The sequence below is a fragment of the Syzygium oleosum genome, unplaced genomic scaffold (genome assembly GCF_021117445.2).
Source record: "Syzygium oleosum isolate NSW1041296 unplaced genomic scaffold, Sole_v2.1 Sole_v2.05, whole genome shotgun sequence".
Lineage (NCBI taxonomy): Eukaryota > Viridiplantae > Streptophyta > Magnoliopsida > Myrtales > Myrtaceae > Syzygium > Syzygium oleosum.
The window spans coordinates 11,910,346-11,929,857 of record NW_026607489.1 but is presented as its reverse complement, the minus strand read 5'-3'; the positions used below and the strand labels follow the sequence as shown (position 1 = coordinate 11,929,857).

Below are 19,512 nucleotides of genomic sequence, written 5' to 3'. Positions count from 1 at the left end.
GAATTGTATGAAAAGTTATGTTCTTTTCCTTTTATTCTGTTGATCCGATGTTGGTCCACAGATTTTTTTTTTATTTGTCTAGGAAAACTTGTTGAGACCGGTTCCATGGACCCGCCCAAGAACCGGACCGGACCGACGGTCCGGTTCTCGGGCGGGTCCATGGAACCGATGGGCGGTTCTCGGTTCCAATTTTTGGAACCGGTCCTGTAGCGGGCGGTCCACGGTTCCGGGGTGGGAACCGCCCACCCGGACCATGCACACCCCTAATTTTACTTTCCAAAAACAGAAAAGAAAAAAAATTGAAAGTACAAATTTTATTTTCAGCACTTTTAGGCATTAACTCTTAGGACGCGCATGATAACATTTCTGTTCCAGAAATCAATTTCTGGCCAAAAATAGAAAAATCTATTTCTATTTCATGGACGAGTTTTCTGAGCAAAAATGCGTGTTTGATAACGACACAAAATTTCTATTTTCGAAATAGAAATTTGTTTGATAACGACACAAAATTTCTCCCTTCCGGGCGACCGGGGGAGGATGGCGAGTGGCGGCGAGGGGAGGAGGACGGTGGCCGGTGGCCGGTGGTGGGAGGCGACCGGCCAGCGGTAGCGGATGACGGCGGCCGGCGGTGGGAGACAATTAGCGCCGAGCGGCTGCCGGCGTCGGGTGGTGGAGCACGGCAGCCGGCAGCGGATAACGATGGCCGGCGGCAGCTGCCGGGGGCGGCCGGCGTCGAGCAGTGGAGCACGGCGGCGAAGGACAGCAACGATGGTGGGTGGCTGCCGGCCACCCGGGGGGCAATGGGAGGTGGTCGGCATTGGGCGATGGAGCACGACGGCTGGCGGAGGAGGACAGCGGTCGATGGTGGGTGGCCGCCGGCCACCCAGGGGGCGGCGGGAGGTAGCTGGCATCGGGCGGTGGAGCACGGCGGCCAGCAGCGGAGGACGGCAACTGGTGGCGGGTGGCGGCCGACGTCGAGCGGCGGAGGATGGTGGTCGGCGGCCGGCGGGCAATGGCCGGTGGGCACCGGCACGAGCCGACCGGCAGGTAGCGGCGAAGGACGGTGGGAGTCGGCGGTGGGTGGGTTGTAGCCGGCATTGGGCGGTTGCGAACGACGGAGGATGGTGGTGGGAGGAGGCGGTCGGCGAAGGACGCCGGCAGTGGGCAACCGACGGCAGGAGTTGGCCGGCGGTGGCGGGAGGCGACCGGCGGCAAGGGGGTGGCCGGCTAATAGCAAGGGCGAGCGATAAAAAGAGTTTTTATTTCTCATTTCTGTTCCAGAAATAAACAAGTAAATTTTTTTTACTTCTGATTTCTGTTCCAAACCTATTTCTGGAATAAAAATTTATTCCAGAAATAGAAAAATGAAACTGCATTACCAAACGGATTTCTATTCCAAATCTATTCCTGGAAACAGAAAAATAAAAAAATAGAGAAACAGAAATGATTTCATGCGCGCCCTTAATGATCGTGGCCCTCGCCGACACTAGGCTAGAGTTGTAAAACAAAACAAAGAAAGAGAAAAAAAAAATAAAAATTCAAAAAATTTAAAAAAATTTATTAAAAACTATGCACGTACGTCGGTACTAGCTATGCCGCATAGGATATAGTTAATGTCCACGTCAACGATTTCTAGCCAAAATTGATCGAATTGACTCAATTGTTAAAATATGAAAATGTTTATAACTCAATTGACACAATTAAAATATTTAAACCTAAATTGGCAAGAGTGCAATAGGTTTATGATTTTTTCGACAATTTTTCAACCAAGGCTAATTAAGTTGATTCTGAATTATCAAATTTTTCTGATACCTTGTTAACTTACCAACCTTTTTTCGAACATTAACATTATCGATTAGTTTTAGTTTATCGGATCTTATTTGAACCGCTTTACCGACGATCGGATTGCCAGCTTTTTCAATGGCCCAATTCCCTAAAAAACCCCCAACTTTACCCTTTGTCCCAATTATATCCCAAACTTTTTTTTATCTTATAAAAAACCTCAAACTTTTACTTTTGTCCCAAATCTACCCAATTCATTTTTTGTCCAATTTTTTAATATTATTTTTTATTTTTTCAAATTTTTTTTATTTTTTCTTTTCTTTTATTTTTCCCTTCCTTTTCTTTTTTTTTTGTTTCACCTTTGGGCCGGTCGCCGGTCCAGAGGCGGGGGCCGGTCGCCGGTCCAGAGGCGGGGGCCGGCGGGGACGAGGCTCGGCCTCGGCGGCATTGGCGGGCGAGCCTCGCCGTGGGCTAGCAGGCTCGGCCTCGCCGTTCTTCAGGCGAGCCGACCTCGCCCGGTTGCGGCGGGCCGGCCTCGCCACCACGGTGAGGCTCGGCCCCGCCGACTATTGGCGAGGTCGGCCTCGCCCGGCAGCCGGCGTGGCCGAGTTCTCGCCAGATCTGGCGAGGCTCGCCCCGCCGCAACCGGGCGAGGTCGGCCTCGCCTGAAGAATCGGCGAGGCTCGGCCGAGGCCGAACCTCGCCGTTGCCGGGCGAGGCCGACCTCGCTAGGCCACCGGCGGCCGAGCCTCGCTAGATCTCGGCGAGAACTCTGGCCACGCCGCCGCCGGCGAGGCCGAGCCTCGCGGCTATTGGCGAGGTCGGCCCCGCCGCAAGAACCGGCGAGGTCGGCCTCGCCAAAGACCCGCGAGGCCGAGCCTCACCACGGCCGGCGGGGGCCGAGCCTCGCCACCATGGCGAGGCTCTACCACGGCCATTGGCGAGGTCGGCCCCGCCGGCTATTGGCGAGGTCGGCCTCGCAGCGGCCGCGAGGCCAAGCCTCGCCCGGCGGGCCAATGAGGCCGACCTCGCGGGCCCCCCGCCTCTGGCCGGTCGCCGGACTGGCGACCGGCCAGAAGGTGAAACAAAAAAAAAAAAGGGAAAGGAAAAAGAAAAGAAAAGAACAAATAAAAAAATTCGAAAAAATAATATGAAAAAATTGGACGAAAAGTGAATTGGGTAGATTTGGGACAAAAGTAAAAGTTTGAGGTTTTTTATAAGACAAAAAAAAGCTTGGAATATAATTGGGACAAAGGGCAAAGTTGGGGGTTTTTTAGGGAATTGGGCCCTTTTTCAATAGAAGTTCCGTCTTATTTTATTTTTTACAATGTGGAGCACTAGATTAGTCCGCGATGTTCTCAAATTTTCCGTGCTAGACAAAATTTAATTCCTGTCAACAAATGATGCTAAGTTCAACTCTAAACTTGATGAATCCGTGCCATCTATCAAATAATAGAATTGCTAGGTACAGCGGTAGGTTTTTGCTGCGTGTGTAACTGATCTGGTTTTACACCAATCTGAGCTTATGGATGCTGAGTTTTGAGATCATGTAGCACAGCTAACATAACATCGAATGGTAGCAGCCCATGAATCCATCCCAAGCAGAGTTTCCCGAACTCGGGCTACGTTACATGATCGAAACCCTGACTCATCTCACCAATCTGAGCTCTCCAGTGTCGTCGAATGCGCTACAGAAATTATCGGTTTCTTTCTCCTCAAGTTTTCAGCATCTCGATCTGCACGGTTTTTGAAAAAAAAAAAGACAAGATCTTACGGTCTAGAGGACGATATAGTGAACCGAACACTGCATAAATCCTCTTATCGCAACTGGCAACGCGTGCTGGTCCTCACGTTCATGCCCGAGGGAGGGAGGGTGCGAGAACGAGATAGAAGTCAAATATAACAGAAAAGGAATTGAATGAGCAAATAGATACAAAAGGAGTACAATAGAGTTGAAACTTTTGTTTCAAGATCACATTGAGCTAAATACATCCTCTCCAGCTAGTTTACAGTAGCAACCACTGAGCTCGTGGTGGTCATTTCACGGTCAACAGTAATTAACTAAAGTCGAAAAAAAAATCAGCAATTATGTGAAACTGGGTGATGAATCCCGAAATCGCAGGACCCGCAGATATACATCCTGAAAAGAATTAAAGTATCGACAAGTACACCAGAAGAGTAACCGCTACGTAGTATGAACAGAAGTGGAAATACCAGAAATCTGTATGAAACAAGTTGGTGAAAGCGCCGAATCTGGGATTAGTCAGAATCTCACGTATCTTCATACATGCAGGGAAATGCTGCCGTCAGCGATTAGCAAGGATTAGGCATTGTCAGCCGCACTGTCATCTTCAGAAGAGTGCTTCGTGGATTTTGGCAGAAGTCAGAAGCGCCACAGATTTGAACTATAGCAAAGAAGGAAAGAGACTTATAAGCCAAAGCTTCCATTTCAGTTCAAGCCAAGATCCGAAGAAGGATAGCAATTTAGCAACTTTTGTCGTAACAAACATAAGAAAATCTAAATAAGATATCCTTTTCATTGATGTGAGCAATAAACTTCGACCAATTTTTTGAGCTCTTATACTAGTGTACCTTCTGCTGCCGATACTTGATACGTATAGAACTTAGTGGACATTCTTTTGCATTCAACTGCAGATCTTGTAATGCAGAAACCGTAGTCTTTAGGTCAGAGGCCTTATAAGATGTATAGAATTCCAACGTCGGATTCTGCAGAAAGCAAAAGGTAAGTCAATACCCAGATCACGAAATTGTAAGCTCATGGCAATGAAAGAAATGCAAGATAGAGAACACACCCAAGGGTGGCGTGAGTCATCCAGCGTCCATCTAGCAAGAAATACAGCTGATGCAGCAACTAGAGAAGGGAGAAAACTCAGGAAGTCGTACTCGACCAATGTCAGCTCTGCAAGGTAGTCGGCCAAGCACTCCAATTCAAGACTAGGGCTCTGGAAATTTTACAAGCAGTTGATGGACATATGGTTAGTTTCCTAAAGATCTAGGAGCTCAGGCTAGCATGGAGCAGATCAATGACCCTTACCGTATACAATGCTTGTGCTGCTCGAATAAATCTCCTGAGAAACAAATTATTTGATACTTTTAGCATGCAGATAACTCCAACGAAAGTAAAGCAAATGAGAGTTCAGTAAGTTGCAGTACCCAAGGAAAGTTTTCGTTGTGGGCGCGAAAATCCGGAAGCCAAAAAAATTAAGTAGTTGGCCCTCCATTTTCAGCACCTACCAATATACACCAATGTGGATCTTTTACATCTGAATGGACAACTGAATTCACAGTTCTAGAGAAAACATTGTCTGATGCATAATTTGGTGATTCGTTTCGGTTAATGTGTTTCATAATAATAACTTCGGTAGTATTAACAATGACAGTTGAGCAACTTTAAGTGTTGTTCATCTTAGTTAGCCAAAGGAACAAGCTAAGGCGAGCGAGGATTTTGGCTATTGCATAGGTCTCTGCCACTTGAGCAAAAATGCAAAGGAACTAGTGTTATGAAAACAACAATAAATCATTTGTTTCTGTAAGCAAAGAAATGTGAAAGATTCAAGTAGGCCAGGTGAGAGTAGCAGTGCATACCTCTTCTCTGGTGTAAGTATTGTCAGTGATAAAGCAAAAATCTTCAACTCGTGGAGCACAAATTTCTTCATACTTCCTACAAACAAAGGACAAAGAGGGCGAAAAATGTTAGGCTTTGCAGGACACACATTGTGTTTCATGAACGTTTGCAAAACAAGTCATGGCAGGCAAATGAAGTTTCTGGAGTTTGAAGTGCAGGATCTTTCTAAAGAAGCAACAATTTTTATGAGTTGAAATATATGAAAGCGGTCTATTTATCTAGGATATTTACGTTATTCTCTCTCTCTCTCTCATGGTAAGCTTTTGCTCTATTTCATATTGATGCATCAAATATGCATCAGATAAGAGAGAATCAAATTACTTCTCCTTCCTGTAGAAGCCAAGGAAGGGTTATATCTTCGCCTCCACTATGCAGAGTAATTGTAGTCCTACATTGTTTGGCTTCTTCTTGGTGATGAAGTCAATGTGGTACTATCTTTTATGAGCCAAGTAAATACTTGATTTAACGCGTGATGCAAGACATATCCCATTCAAGAAATAACTGACAAATAAAAACCAAACTGAAAGGTAATGGGAGCAGTCTTACGAAGCGATTAGCATGCAAGTGATGCCAAGTAGCTGAAGTCTCCGTCTTTCAATGTAATTTTGAGACAGAAACCAGTCAATCAGATACACTGAGAGATATAGTGTATCTGGGTACAACTTATATTCCTCGCAAACCTGAAAATGGACAAGAAACAAGTTGGTTAGAAAAATCAGCCAGGACTGTTCATGTAAACTAAAGGAATCCAAGACATGTTTTTGTTTCACATGTGCATAAACACTGGATCGGAGGCACTTGATTTAGCCCCTCTCGCCAGTTATATGATAATGCACGATGCAATATGCAGTTAGTGAAGCATGTTCAGCGCAGATAGACTGCTGAATATGGCAGAAACAAATTTAAAGAAAACAGGCAAAGGAAAAATAGAGATCAAAAAATAGCACAGAGTTATGCTGACCTCCACAAGCCAGTCAATCAAGATCCCCCTCATGCTCTGAGTAATATCTTTCTGGACAGTGTCCATAAAATTACAACAAGGTCTCCTGAGAAGCTGACGAGAAAAAACGCCAAATAAGTCAATGGTTGGTGCTTGTGGCCCGTGCATGGTTGGGAACAAAATATTAAAAGGAAAGGGTCAAGAAAACTACAATGAGAATGAATCCTGGCCTTCATCATATATGTTATTCATCGCGGAGCTTGATAGGGAAGTTGATTACATGAATTAGAATCGTAATTCTCAATGTTAGAGAAGAGAGTGATACCTACTCATCTACTTGATCTTGGCATAGCCGTAACTACAAACTTAAAATGAACCAACCAGCATCAGGTGGAGCCGAGCATTCTAACATAGAGAAGATGCATAGAACAAAAATGGAGCCTTCCCAGGCTAAGTGGAGCCAGCATTTTTGTATGAATATTTTTCATCTAATTAATTTTCAGCTCAAAAATTAGTCCCGTGGTTCAAGTTTTTGGCAGGCAGAGAATTTGCTACCCAGCTGCTATATTAATCGCTTGAAAACTTCTCCCTCTACAGGATTCATGTACTTCAGAATCAGATAAAGCCAAAAAATGACTAGTGGGTTTGAAGTGACATGAGATCGAAGTATCTTAGCAAACACTGTTCATTGCACAAACCTCTGTAACACGTAGATTGCTGTAGATGTCTGGGGCATAAAGGCTGCATAATAGGGGATCCTTTTTATCAGAATCAATATCGGTAACTTGTGGTTTCTCTGAAATCGTTGAAATCTCATGGAGGCTTCCTTTCTCTGCTGTAACCAAAACCCAAACAAAATGATGCCTATGAGCAAAACTCATTATACAAACCCCAGAAAGACGAGAAAATTGCATCTCATTTGCATCACGTGTTTAATTAGAGAAAGCTTTAAGAAGTCAAAGCGCATTGTCTCAATTGCATGAACTTTTCTTTTGTGTAGTTATGGAGTTTAGCATGAACATCCAAAAGTGATGGGCCTTTGGTTTAGAGAACATAACGAAATATGACTATGCAGATAATATAGTTTTATCTGAAGGACCTTGATTTTGTGAAGACGTTCCGGAACAATCTTTTGCAAGCTGAGAATTGATTATGGTGCATCCGGTGCTGCATAACCGTGAAGATGCATCTTCTTCCTGCTTGATTGTCTGCAGAACTGCTTCTGAACTCGGTTCCTTGGCCACCATTTCAGCTGTAGTCTTTGCGCTTAAATCTGACTGAGGCTTCGAGACTTCCACTGAAACTGATTTAAACACTCTGGAAACCTTGAGTGGAGCTCTTCCCGCCTTTTTCCCATTTTTAGCCTGACAATTAGCGTATCCAAAATGCGAATTGAGAACGTTTGGTGAATTTAATACTCAACTCAAAGATGTCATCTATTGTCACTCGAGATCACCATGAACTGATTCTATGTGTTTCCAGCCTTTTGTATCTGCTAAACATGTTACGGTGAACACTCATTCACGAAACATATGTTCCAAAGTGCACAGTTTCTTTCCATCCAAACACGTTCGAGTTTCAACTAATAAAGTATTCTGTGATAAACATGCATTGCCCCGACAGAATGAATATAGCACACTAACCAGTATTTTCGTCACATTGAAGCAGTCTTTATGTAAGCTGCTGCAGCAAACATTTGTTACGTCTTGAAGGGCTGTCTTCTTATATCGCTTTGCAAATGCATTTTTAGCAGCACTGCCATTCCCATCCGAAATTGCTCTCTTTGGCTTTTCTTGCGAAGCACGATCCTGACCGTGCTGTTTAGACTGCCCAGATGATTCTGAAGCAATTATTTCCTCAGATGCATGTAGCGCCGCCACTCGAGCACGGGTCGTTCGACCATTAACAGCTCCGACAGTAGTAGACCCTAGAGTTTCCTTTTTCATATCAACGAGCCTAGGAAAGGAGGAAATCCACATCATGAACAGGAGATCAACACCATGAACAGAACTAGATAAAATTAGATCTTAAAAAGAAAAGGAACAGAGGATGGATTTTGCGGAAAATCGTTTAAAGTGCTTTGAAAAGCAAAATATAACAAAGTAATTGAAGAAACCTAAGCTCGCCAGTATAATGCCAAGAGTTGGGTTACAACAGTTCAGAAAATTGATGAACGCGACCATGGGACAAGGTCAAAGAAAACGAAAAAGAAAATGATGTCACAGAACCTCGTAAACCAAAGGAATGAGTAAAAATCTTGGCTATTCTTGACCCACATTGTCGTTCCAACTTAAAATTCAGCTGAGTAGATCAAAACTACACTCGAAAAGTTCCACATTCTGCAGAGATTGCGGGCTCGCAAGTTGGGGGGAGAGCAAGAGACGACGACAGAGGAAAGTTCAGATGAAAGTCAACACAAGCTTCTTGCCAAGAGAACGAGGGAAGAAGAAATCAAGAATCCTCCGCGAAATTCGAAACCAATCCAGCTCCACGAACTTCCCCTTCGTTCTCGGGTTCCAGGGCTTCGAGATTTTCAAAAATTCCCCATTTCCTGTCCCGCATTTGCCAGCCCAAACAACGAAAGAACATATAAAAAGCTACACCCGATTGACAAATCTCCAAGAACCCGGCCTTTTTCCAAAGAAACCGAGAAACGCCCAGCTCGGTCGAGCCAGTTCTGATGCCAACCAGCAAAGAAAACATACCAAACGAAAGCGCGGCCCGGTTCAAAGATCGACGCAGGACGCAGATAACTATAATGCTTGCGGGTTTGGTCTCGATCCCACCTCGTCTCGCGAAGCCCCCCACCCCAAAGAAGAGCGCAAAGATGGCGAGGATAGAGGACCGAAAGGTGCCGTCGTCGTCTTCTTCGTCGCCTTTCTTTTTCTTTTAGGCAGCGTCGGTCAGTCCATTCAGTACTGAACTGCGGGGGAGCGAGCGGGATGTTGCTCTGTTTAAACTCTCTCTCTCAAACAACTAACGAATTCATTTAATTTTATCCATTATCATTATTATTATTGTACAGTAATGTGGGGGCCAAAACGGATGCACAAAAGCAAATGTTGGGTTAACAAAACCAAGATCCAAACGTTAATTTATCGTGCGACGACAGTCTAACCACGTTGACAGTTTGACCAAGAAGCAAGGGTTTTTCTTTTCTTTTTTTTTTTGGGCCAGAAAAGTAATAGGGAAAGTTACTTCCGCTCTTTGACATGTGGGAGAGAACCGGGTTTGGATCGGCTCGTGAAAATGGCCAAAGCACAGAAACCGCTCGGCAATGCCCGTTTCAAGGTTTGCTCCTTGGAAAGGAGAAATCGGGGGGACTTGGAGCGACATGGCATGGTCTCTTTCCGCCTCAATAACGATAGATCTTAATCTCAAATGGAGTTCTCTCGAAATGGATAAAGTCAAGATTGAGTATAGGTTGGCTTGCAGCTACCGCGACCCGTAAAGGTCGAATATCTCGATTTCGAACCACGTGAATTCTCGAAATCGGAAAAGAGGCCATATAAATATATTGGGTTTACAACTAAATATGCATTTCTCGATAATGGGCTCTATCGTAAGTATCTACTATCTACATGGAAATACGAACAAATGACCCGTGATATTAAGAAAAGCGTGCTTAATTAGTCACGTCTTCGAAAACGATCGGTATCAACAAATTTTAATGCTCGTCAGACCATTAGGGCGCACCGAGCAAATTCCGTTGAACGGCTCATCTAAACACGCTCTAATAATAGTTCAGAATACATGGCCGTTCGCAAAACAGCACATGCCGGTCCCCATACTCGGGTCTGATCCTAAACAAGGTTAGGTGCACGTTGTCAGCGCCGTGAACACGGTTCGGGTGCTCGAAAGATCCGGATAAGGTTTTGGAAATTCTTGCCACTTTTGAAGTTGAATGTTGCGGGCAGTATAGAGATTGATTCCCTGACGTAAGAGGTTGGAAACGAGAGCAGAAGAAAACACAAGAATGAACGAGAGAGGCTGAGTGAGGGAGGGAGGAAGCGAAGATTTGAAATCGTTTTGAACATTTGAAAAGACCGGCGCAGGCGAGGGGGGATTGAATTGATGACGATTAAGGAGAGGCCAGCTTTCGAAAGGCGGAAGTTGTTTAATCATTTAATGTTATATGCGCGCCTAGCTGGACCCACCCCCACATGACGGGAGCCCCACATAATCACGTGGGAGGTCCGACGGGTCACCTGACCTGACCCGACAAGAAGGAGTGCTCCAGCGTTTTGCTTGGTTCAATTTCTCTCGGGTCTTTTTTGAATTTGATCCGGATCCTTCGGATGGCTTGTTTTGTCAACTTCTTAGTGTTTTTTTTGTCATTTTCTCTCGGGTCTTTTTTGAATTTGATTCGGATCCTTCGGATGGCTGTTTTGTCAACTTGTTTTTCTTTTGTAGTGGGGGTTAAATATGGGCCGTTTAATTTAGACATTCGTGTCGTAGACCGTGATTCTCTTGTACTCGCGCACCCTTATGAGTAGAGCTTGGGTTATCGGGTGAAGAGTGAGCAATGCAGAATGAATGAATGCAATTGGCTCATGGGAGTAGCGTCGAGACAATTGGTGTTAGAAATTCTAAGATTGAATGAATATGCCCTTAGAAGCTCCAAAGGTAGGATTGGAATTAGGGGTGTGCAAAACGGACAGCCCAAATCAAGAACTGCCCGGATTGGCCGATATGGTCCTATTCCCGAGAGGATCGGTTTGGTTCTCGATTCCTAAAAGTGGAACCGGTATCCGAGTAATCCGGTTCCCGATTCCAAATGAAATCGTATAAAATTTTATGGAGCACATTATATATTGAGTTAAAGTTAAGAACTATATTAAACAAATTAAAAGTTAGGGACCATATTGTACATTAGACTAAAATTTATGGACTATTTTTGCCATTTTCCCTTCTTTTCTTCAAAAAAATTAGTAAAATATGTACTAAACCCTAAGTTAAGTACGTTTTTTGGTTTGTCTTTTCAATTTGAGGATCACTGATGTTTGATCATTCATGGTTACAAAATAATTATTATCTCTCGATGATTGGTGGGTTTAGTTTATTATTTTCGATCTACAATTTATAAATCTGATTTTTACTTTTTGTTTATTGTAGAAGATATATGAGTAAATAGTTATGGTCTAAGATCTTTTTCTAAAAAAGCAGTGGGGAACACGAAGAGATGGCATCAAGTATTGGGAAAAAAAAAGTAACCGGTTCTATTGGACCGAACCACTGGTCAGGTCCGATTCCCAATTCTGCCTTGAAACCGGACCGGACAAGGAACCGATCACTCATAATTGGCCTCCCGTCCACAAATTGTATCGCTCGATAGCTCAGGCGTGATATGATCTGATACGAGGAAGCTATTCGCCATACGATTCTTTGGAACAACTACAGAACGAAGGCTGGCTTGGTGTTAACGACCCATTAGGCATCGCACGGGCTATTCCACGGCCAAGGAACTACCAGCCCATAACACTTGCCTAACCAAAAAAAATAGAGACTCGGGCTATTGGGTTCGACCGAAATGTCGGAAATCAGTTTTATGATGTGTCGTGATATTCTGATATTAGTTACGATGATAAGTTGTAAAGTTGTGCAGTGCATATGAAGTACCATAGAAGTGCCGGGATTCGCACTTGAGCGGCCGTGTTGGGTTTGGTGCGATGTTTGTGCCGCGGTGCGCTATGGAGGAGAGATATGATTTGAACTTTTTTTTTTTCATTTGCCATGTTTTAAATTTCATTTCCAATAATACTTGACATTTATTTATTTTTCTCTTTCTCTCCTATTTTCAGTATTAAAAATGCCATGTGGATAGCGTGCAGTTGCATCGTCGGTTTGATTGCACGTAACGAATAAGTTAGATGATTTATTGAACAAATTAAAAACTGCACGGAGGGAATGTGTTAAGAGGACAAAAAAACACAATTACCATTACCAACCTGAGCAAATCAATGTAAAAGCACATTACTTTTATTTATTATTTTTTTATGACGAGTAAACTTATTGTAGAACAAGTAAATTCCCGAGACCATGATATGCACCACGAGCGTTATGGGTCATACAAGAAAGCGTCACAAATGTTCCAACATATTGTACTTTTTTTTGTAATTTTTATCAAATCAAGTTACATCGTACATCTGTTTAGAAAATGAAAGAAATGTTACATTATATCCTTTGAATGTTCAATGAAACATGCTTAGGGTGTGTTTAGTAACCATTCTGTTCTCAGAAATAATTTCTAGGCATTTAAAGGAGTTTGGTAACGGTCCAAAATTTCTATTCCCGGAATAGAAAAAGAACATAAATGTATTTGGTAATTGCACAAAATTTCTTTTTATTAATAATATTTTTAAATATTTAAATATTTCTTTCTTTCATTTTTCTTTTTTTTTTCTTTTTTTCTTCTTCTCCTTCGTGGCCATGGCCGGCAAGGGCGAGGGTTGGACCCTCGCGGCTTGGGCGAGGGTGAGGGTTGGACCCTTGCGACCTGGGCAAGGGCCGCCGTCCCCCAATCCGACGAGGGCAGCCCTCGCCCAAGCCGCGAGCCGCGAGCCTCGAGGGTAGCCCTCAACTGGCAAGGGCCGCGACGCCCTCACCGGCCTTGGCCTGTGGCTGGCCGCCGGTCGCCAGCGACCCGGCCATGGCCAAGAAGAAGAATAGGAAAGAAGAAAAAGAAAAAGAAAATCTTTTCTATTTTTCGTTCTTGTTCTCAATTGCTTCTTGATTCTGTTCCAAAACTGATTATGGGAACAAATTTACGCAAATTTGTGCCCGAGAACAAAACTTTACCAAACGGATTTTTATTCCAAAACTGATTCTGGAAACAAAATAATAGAATCAGTTACTATTTAGCTAGTTATCAAATACACCCTTAAATACTCACATCTATTTTCTCAATGAAAGGATATTACTAGAGAGTACAATTATTGAATAGTTGTTAACTGATACAGTAAACTATAACTTAAAATATTACTTAAAAAAATCCATCATCTAGCCAGGTCCACAGAGGCTGAGTTTCCCAGGCTCGAGCCCGAGTCCACGTGGTCGGTCCAGGTCCACATAGGTCAAGCCCAAGACTCCAGTGCCCATGCCCAGATCCGAGTCCACAAAAGGTCTGGCTTGGTTCTTTGGGATCAAGCTTGGGACCTAATGCCCGGATCCTTAATGCCTAGGTTCGCTATCTCGGTGCTCGTGTTTGGGTCCTCTTGGAACCCAAGTGCCCTTGCCCTGGTCCTCGACACTCGAGCTCGGGTGTGCCTATGCCTGGATCTCAGACGCCTAGGCTCCAGATCTAGTACTTGTGCTCGAAACCCTAGTGCATGTGCTTGGATCCCTAACACTTTGGCCCGGGTCCATGGAGGTCGAGCCCAAATCTATAGAGGCTAGGCCCAAGTTCACCGAACCCAAGTTTGGAACACTCTCGAGGTCCCAGCCCTGCCCAGAAAAATTGACTCATTTCACTAGATAAGTTATAACGGTACGGAAAGACCTGAAAAACATAAAGTGTTGGTTTGGGGAGCTGGGCATGGGTAATGGGGACCTTGGACCGATGCCTTTGCTTAGGTCCTTGGCATGCGAGCCCAGGACCTCAGGGCCCATGCCAAGGAGCCCCAAACCTCGGGGCTCATGCTCGGTTGTTTGTGCCCCAATCACTGGTGCTCGAATCATACATGACTTTTTAGAAAAAAATTAAATTTTCCTCTTTAAACGATGGAAAATAGCGTTTGGTATTTTTATAAGATTTCAATCAAATAATAAAATGTATTATTATTTTTCAAAAAATAATTACTTCTTGAAAATGTTTTCTAAAAACTTTAAATTTTTTGGCGAATCAAACGGAGTCTATTGTATTTAGACATATTTTCATTTGTTTTCGCAAATACACTTTTAGGACAAAAAGAAAAAAAAAAGCCGGGAAAGTTTTCTCTCTCTCTCGTGTCCCGAGTCCCGAGTCCTCGACACCTCTCGAGCCTCTCTCTCGCCCACCTCACCGCCGTCGCCACCGCCGCCGCCGCCGCCGCCGCCGCCGCCGCCACCGCCCTCGGGAACTCAAGGTGGCTCTCTCTCTCTCTCTCTCTCTCTCTCTCTCTCTCTCTCTCTCTCCTGAGCCGCGCGTGAATTGCCGAGTCCAATGGTTGAGTGGAGAGGCGATTTAGGCGAAATTGTCGAGTCCGGTTGGTGGCTTAGCCTGTTAGGTTTCGTTCCAAGCTGTTGATTCCGATCTCAGTTCAGAAGACATCGCGCTTTTCGATTCCAACCTCAGTTGAATTGAAGTGGCTCTTTCATCTCCAGCGCTTCCCTTTTGTTTCTCTCGTTCAACGTGTGCTGATATTTGGGTTCTGTTTTCCATGCGCTTTGTTGAATTAGCTCTAGTTTCTGGGAACAAGAAGTTTTTGCTTTCTGCAACACAACATGTTTGCAAGGCAGCTCTTTCCCCCCGCATTTGCTTAGCTAATTGTAATAGCAGCCTCGATGCCTTGTCTTGAATTGCAGAAATGGGACCTCACTACCGCTCAGACATACGCCCCATCTCAAAAACCAGTCTTTTCTTCTCTTTATGAACGCTCACATGTACAGATTTTGCATTTTCCTTCTCTTGCTACGCTTACTCCGCTGATCTGCCAAAGCTGGGTCGCCATTATGCTAGGATTCGAGTTCAGTCTCCGGCCCTTCTGCACGGTGGACCAAGACACACTAGGAAAGAGAAACCCCGACTCGAATCTAGCATTGTCCGGCTCAAATTAGGATGCGGGTACCCCGCACCGATGGGAATCCGTCCGATTACGACTTTTTCTCCCATATTGTATTTTAGATTAAATTATTTTGACGATCAATCCTCACAACACATCCCACAACCACCATCAATTACGTGTTAGACGATTGGTGTCTTGTTATGTATGCGTTTTCACTCTGTATCTTGTGTTTTATCTCTTGTCATTGTGAATTTTCTGTGTCCAAAGATGTCCACCTACACATGACTAGTTATTGTTGATGTCTCATCTCGTCATTTCCGGACTACTCAGCATACCCATCTGGCAAGGGAATTGAAGATGGGGGTTTAGGGGGATGGGAGCTAAAACGAATGCAGTATCAATGACTTCCTTAGTTTTCTCGAAACGACAATGTCCACAATTGACGAAGCGTAATATAATTGAGATGTGCTATTTTGACAGAGAAAGGAGAGAAGAATGGAGCCAGAGGTATTAGAAGCAGAACTTGTATTGCCAACCTATTTCAGCTTCAAGAAGGTTCAAGTTTACGAGAAGTATCCAAAGGGCCAATCCAGTGCCAAGCGTTTCAAGCATCTCAAGCAGATCATTCAAGCCGAAAATTTCCAGAATTACCCTCCCGATGAACCTAATTGTAAGTTCATACTTCTCAAAACAAGCAAGCAAGAAAGATAAATTTTTCATTGTGTCAGGGATTTTTCTGTTTTCCCCCTTTGTTGATAATGGTAATAGATTATGTGTTAGCTGATACACAGCCTGGTGCATTGTGGTTTCCTCTCAGTACACTTGCCATGATATTGGCGCATATCAAGTTTCAAATTGAGTAGCTCGTATTAGTTTCTTCAAGGGAGCTATTTTATGACTGCTTCACATTATTTGATCTTACTTCTGTCAGAAAAAAACAATATTGAGATTTTGGAAGCTTTAGAGACTTTGGTTACTTAGCTGGGTTTGCTGGTTTTGCTATAAATTTCTTACACGGCAAATAGTGCAACTGCTCAAGAATCAGGATCATCTTGACTGGGGGATTTGATTCTTAAATTGTGAACTGCTGCTTCTGTTTTCGTTTTAAAGGTGGCAAATTCTATTATAGACAGAAGGAGTGTTGTATACTTGCATTCTTTGAAACTTTGCATGAAAATTTTTTATTGAGATCAAGCTGGCGAGACTTCTTCGATGGAAGGGCTTTACATAGGAAATACATCATCCTTACGCCCTCTGGTGCACTTTGCTGTAAAAGTCTAATGATTGATATCGCTTTGTGCACACATGTATCTAGACTTTATAAGTTACAATAGAAGTCTGAAAAGGTGATGGTGCAATAATTGTGTGTACTTAATAACGTCATAGCTTCTCTAAGCTCTACTTGCCTCTTTACATTTGAAAAGCCTGATTTTTAGATCGTGTCCTGTTTTACAGATGTTAACATTGAATCACCACCTTCAATGCATCCAAGCAAGAGGATATGTGATATAACAGGATATGAGGTATGTAACTCTTAATGTCAAGATGCCGGATATTTTAATTTATATAACATCGGGTAGTATCGGGTTATCTGTTATTGGATTTTCATATCTTTTACGAAATATGCATTCTTCTGACTAGGTCATGAGAAAGAAGAAGTTCAAGTTTCTTGAAGTACTTTATGTTTCTGCACTAGCCATCGCAAAGCATCTGATAAATAAAAATTTTCTCATCAAGACCTTGCTGTTGCTCCAATTATCGCTTGGCAGTTTCTTGCCTGAAACTCGATTTCATTTTTTTCATAATAGTATGAATCAAAGAAGAAAATCAGACTAGAAAGCAAAGCCTAATGATTGAAGTTTTATTTCAAGTATCCTACCTGGTGGCCATTTGGCTTATCCTCCTCGTCTCTATATGTGTCGCCTAAACTGCTGCTTTTGGTGTGCTCTTTTATATGAAGTTAACTTTTCCTTCCTTTGGATTTAATTATTCCGTCTCCTATGCAATTACTTGAACTGGAATTTGGAGTAATACTTCTTCTTCTGGTTTCGCTCTTTGTTGATGGTTCCTTGTGGTTTTATTTCTCCATATACTATCATATCTAGTGTCAAACTTCATGAATTCTGATTTTAAGTCAATGCCTACGTTCCAGTCCTGCATAGAAATGAACAGTCCTTTCGTAGATATTTCCTCATTTATGAAGAGAACATCTTATCTTATCGAGCAGACTGCACAATGAAGTTTTTGAATGTGTTTGCCAATGCAGGCACCATACCACGATCCGAGGACCAAGCTTCGTTATGCAAATGCCGGTGTCTTTAAGGTCATTAGGTCACTTCCCAACGAGTATGTTCAGAGGTATTTGGCTCTAAGAAATGCAGCAGTTGTTTTGAGGTGAATTCAGTGTATGGAAGGAACATGGGATCTCTCTCTCCCTCTCTCTCACATCAAAGGAATATTAAAAGGACCACTTACCCGACAGAGAAAGTTCATGGTCACTCAATTTTCGAGCATCTGACGCCAGCTTTGATTATTTGTCCCACCTATTCAAGTAAACCTCTAGTTGAAACTTCATTTTTGGTGTTACCATACCTCGTGACTCGTCTAGGTTTCTTCTTTCAACAAAGCGATAGGGTTGCCAGGCGATTACTGGTCGGTCCAATTTTTTTTTTTTTGGTAAAGTAGTCGGTCCATTTTAGTTGCCGTGCCAAGCAAAGAAATCTCAAGTCCACCAAATATAAGATTGTCAAAGATCTGGTGGCCAAGGAGATCTTAACCAAAATTTCAGAATAGTGGGTATTTGATGCAAGTATCTTTTCGTGGGGCACGTTTGTCATCGTTCTCATCCAGTTTCATTTGTGTGTGTAGCTCACGCAAGTTAGGCTTCAATGGGATTGTGATACGCTTGGTTAGAATAAATTGTACGAGATATAAACATAAAAAGAAAGTATCAAAGGAACGAAAAAATCAGAAAAGGTGCGGCTGCTCAAATTATTTGTTCTTGTTTCTAACACTTCAAAATACGTGAGTGATTTATCGATCTATCGTATAATTTCATAAAAAAAGCTCTGGGATTGAAAAATTATCTTTCTGGAAAATACACCATGTGACTCTGATATTCTTAACTCTCTTGGTGGGCATGTTTGTTCACTAAACTCAAAGGGAAAAAAGAACTAGGAAAAGTTAGATTGTTGGCCGATCGTGGCTTAATCAATCCATGGAGGGCTCTTTGATCACGGGATGGACGGCTCTTGTCAGAATAAGCATTAGAATCTGACAAGAAAACAAGAAAAAGAAAGTATAAACATCGGAATCGGTTCGAGGGCTATCTATATTTATTACCGTAACATGGGAAATTCGTAAAAAAGTTACCTATTTTTTGTGTGCGAGGGACGTGGTGAATGATTGCCTGCCTTCGTTCGATCACGTTGAGAGATTCTCGCCCTCCTCGGTTCCTCTGCTTTCTGGCGCAATTAGTGACTTGATTTCTCCTCGATTTACTCTGAAAACATAGTATTGCTCCTTTTGGAGACACGTGGACCGCCCCGGTCGTGTGTGTCGGATAAAAACTCCACCTCCACAGTGAAGAATGGCGCCTTTAAAGGCGCTGTGGAATAATATGTTGTGATTTAAATATATGATGATAAGTCATGTCGATTTAATTAGTCATGAAGAGTGTAATAATGTAGATTAGAAATAGTCACTCCAAAGAAGTAGAAAGAGTTCAAATGTATGATTTAGTCAAAGATTCCAAGCCATTTGAATATTTAGCTTGTTGAAAAGCATACCATTGACAATCCGATTTAAAAGGGGGAAAATTATCAAATCAGTTCTAAACCTATTGTACGGCGGCCAATTCAGTCCTAAACCTTTTAATTTTGTCAATTCAGTCTTAAACCTTTCTAATTCTTGCCAATTCGATCATTCCGCCAATTTTGGCGTACGAAGCGTGCGCGGACGTGACCGCGGTCGTCCGCCAACGCCGACGTGGCAATTTTTTTTATTATTTTTTTCAATTTTTTAATCTTTTTTTTCTTTTTTTTTTTCTGATTTCTTCCTCTAGCCAGTCCGGCGATCGGCGACCGGCCAGAGGGGAGGGCCGGCGAGGTCGACCTCGCCGGCCTTGCCGCTGCTGAGGCAGGTCGACCTCGCCGTCGCCTAGGGCGCGACGGCGAGGTCGAGCCTCGCCAATGCCGGACGGTTGGCGTCGGCCGGCGGCCACGTCAGCGCCGGCCTGCCAAAATTGGCCGGAAGGACTGAATTGGCAAGAATTAGAAAGGTTTAGGACTGAATTGGCAAAATTAAAAGGTTTAGGACTGAATTGGCCGCCGTACAATAGGTTTAGGACTGATTTGACAATTTTCCCATTTAAAAGGAGGAGGGATCTTTCCCAAATTAATTGTTGCATAGTGGAGATCTAGAACCAATCCTATAGGCCTTGA

The 19,512-nt window shown here is 43.3% G+C and overlaps 2 protein-coding genes across 4 annotated transcripts; one reads left to right on the top strand and one right to left on the bottom strand.

Annotated features, from left to right (window-relative positions):
- Positions 1-3,682: 3,682 nt before the first annotated feature.
- On the bottom strand, positions 3,683-9,246 carry LOC115678268 (cyclin-A2-3). The gene is made up of 12 exons (XM_030601612.2): positions 9,074-9,246; positions 8,012-8,324; positions 7,468-7,732; positions 7,067-7,203; positions 6,390-6,482; positions 5,975-6,108; positions 5,389-5,464; positions 4,957-5,033; positions 4,838-4,871; positions 4,596-4,745; positions 4,375-4,509; positions 3,683-4,187 (listed from the first exon to the last, which is right to left on the bottom strand). The coding sequence occupies exons 2-12, from the start codon at positions 8,312-8,314 to the stop codon at positions 4,134-4,136; spliced, it is 1,458 nt and encodes a 485-aa protein (XP_030457472.1). The 5' UTR covers positions 8,315-8,324; positions 9,074-9,246; the 3' UTR covers positions 3,683-4,133.
- A 5,030-nt stretch (positions 9,247-14,276) lies between these two features.
- On the top strand, positions 14,277-17,897 carry LOC115678355 (protein EIN6 ENHANCER). 3 transcript variants are annotated; one of them, XM_056311162.1, is made up of 4 exons: positions 14,277-14,431; positions 15,551-15,740; positions 16,526-16,593; positions 17,337-17,897. In XM_056311162.1, exons 2-4 carry the CDS (start codon positions 15,566-15,568, stop codon positions 17,466-17,468), a joined length of 375 nt encoding a protein of 124 aa, XP_056167137.1. In that variant the 5' UTR covers positions 14,277-14,431; positions 15,551-15,565; the 3' UTR covers positions 17,469-17,897. The 3 variants fall into 3 exon arrangements, with proteins under 3 accessions (XP_056167137.1, XP_056167135.1, XP_056167136.1); XM_056311160.1 differs by lacking the exon at positions 14,277-14,431 and adding an exon at positions 14,508-14,948; XM_056311161.1 differs by lacking the exon at positions 14,277-14,431 and adding an exon at positions 14,969-15,464.
- The last annotated feature ends 1,615 nt before the right edge of the window (positions 17,898-19,512 follow it).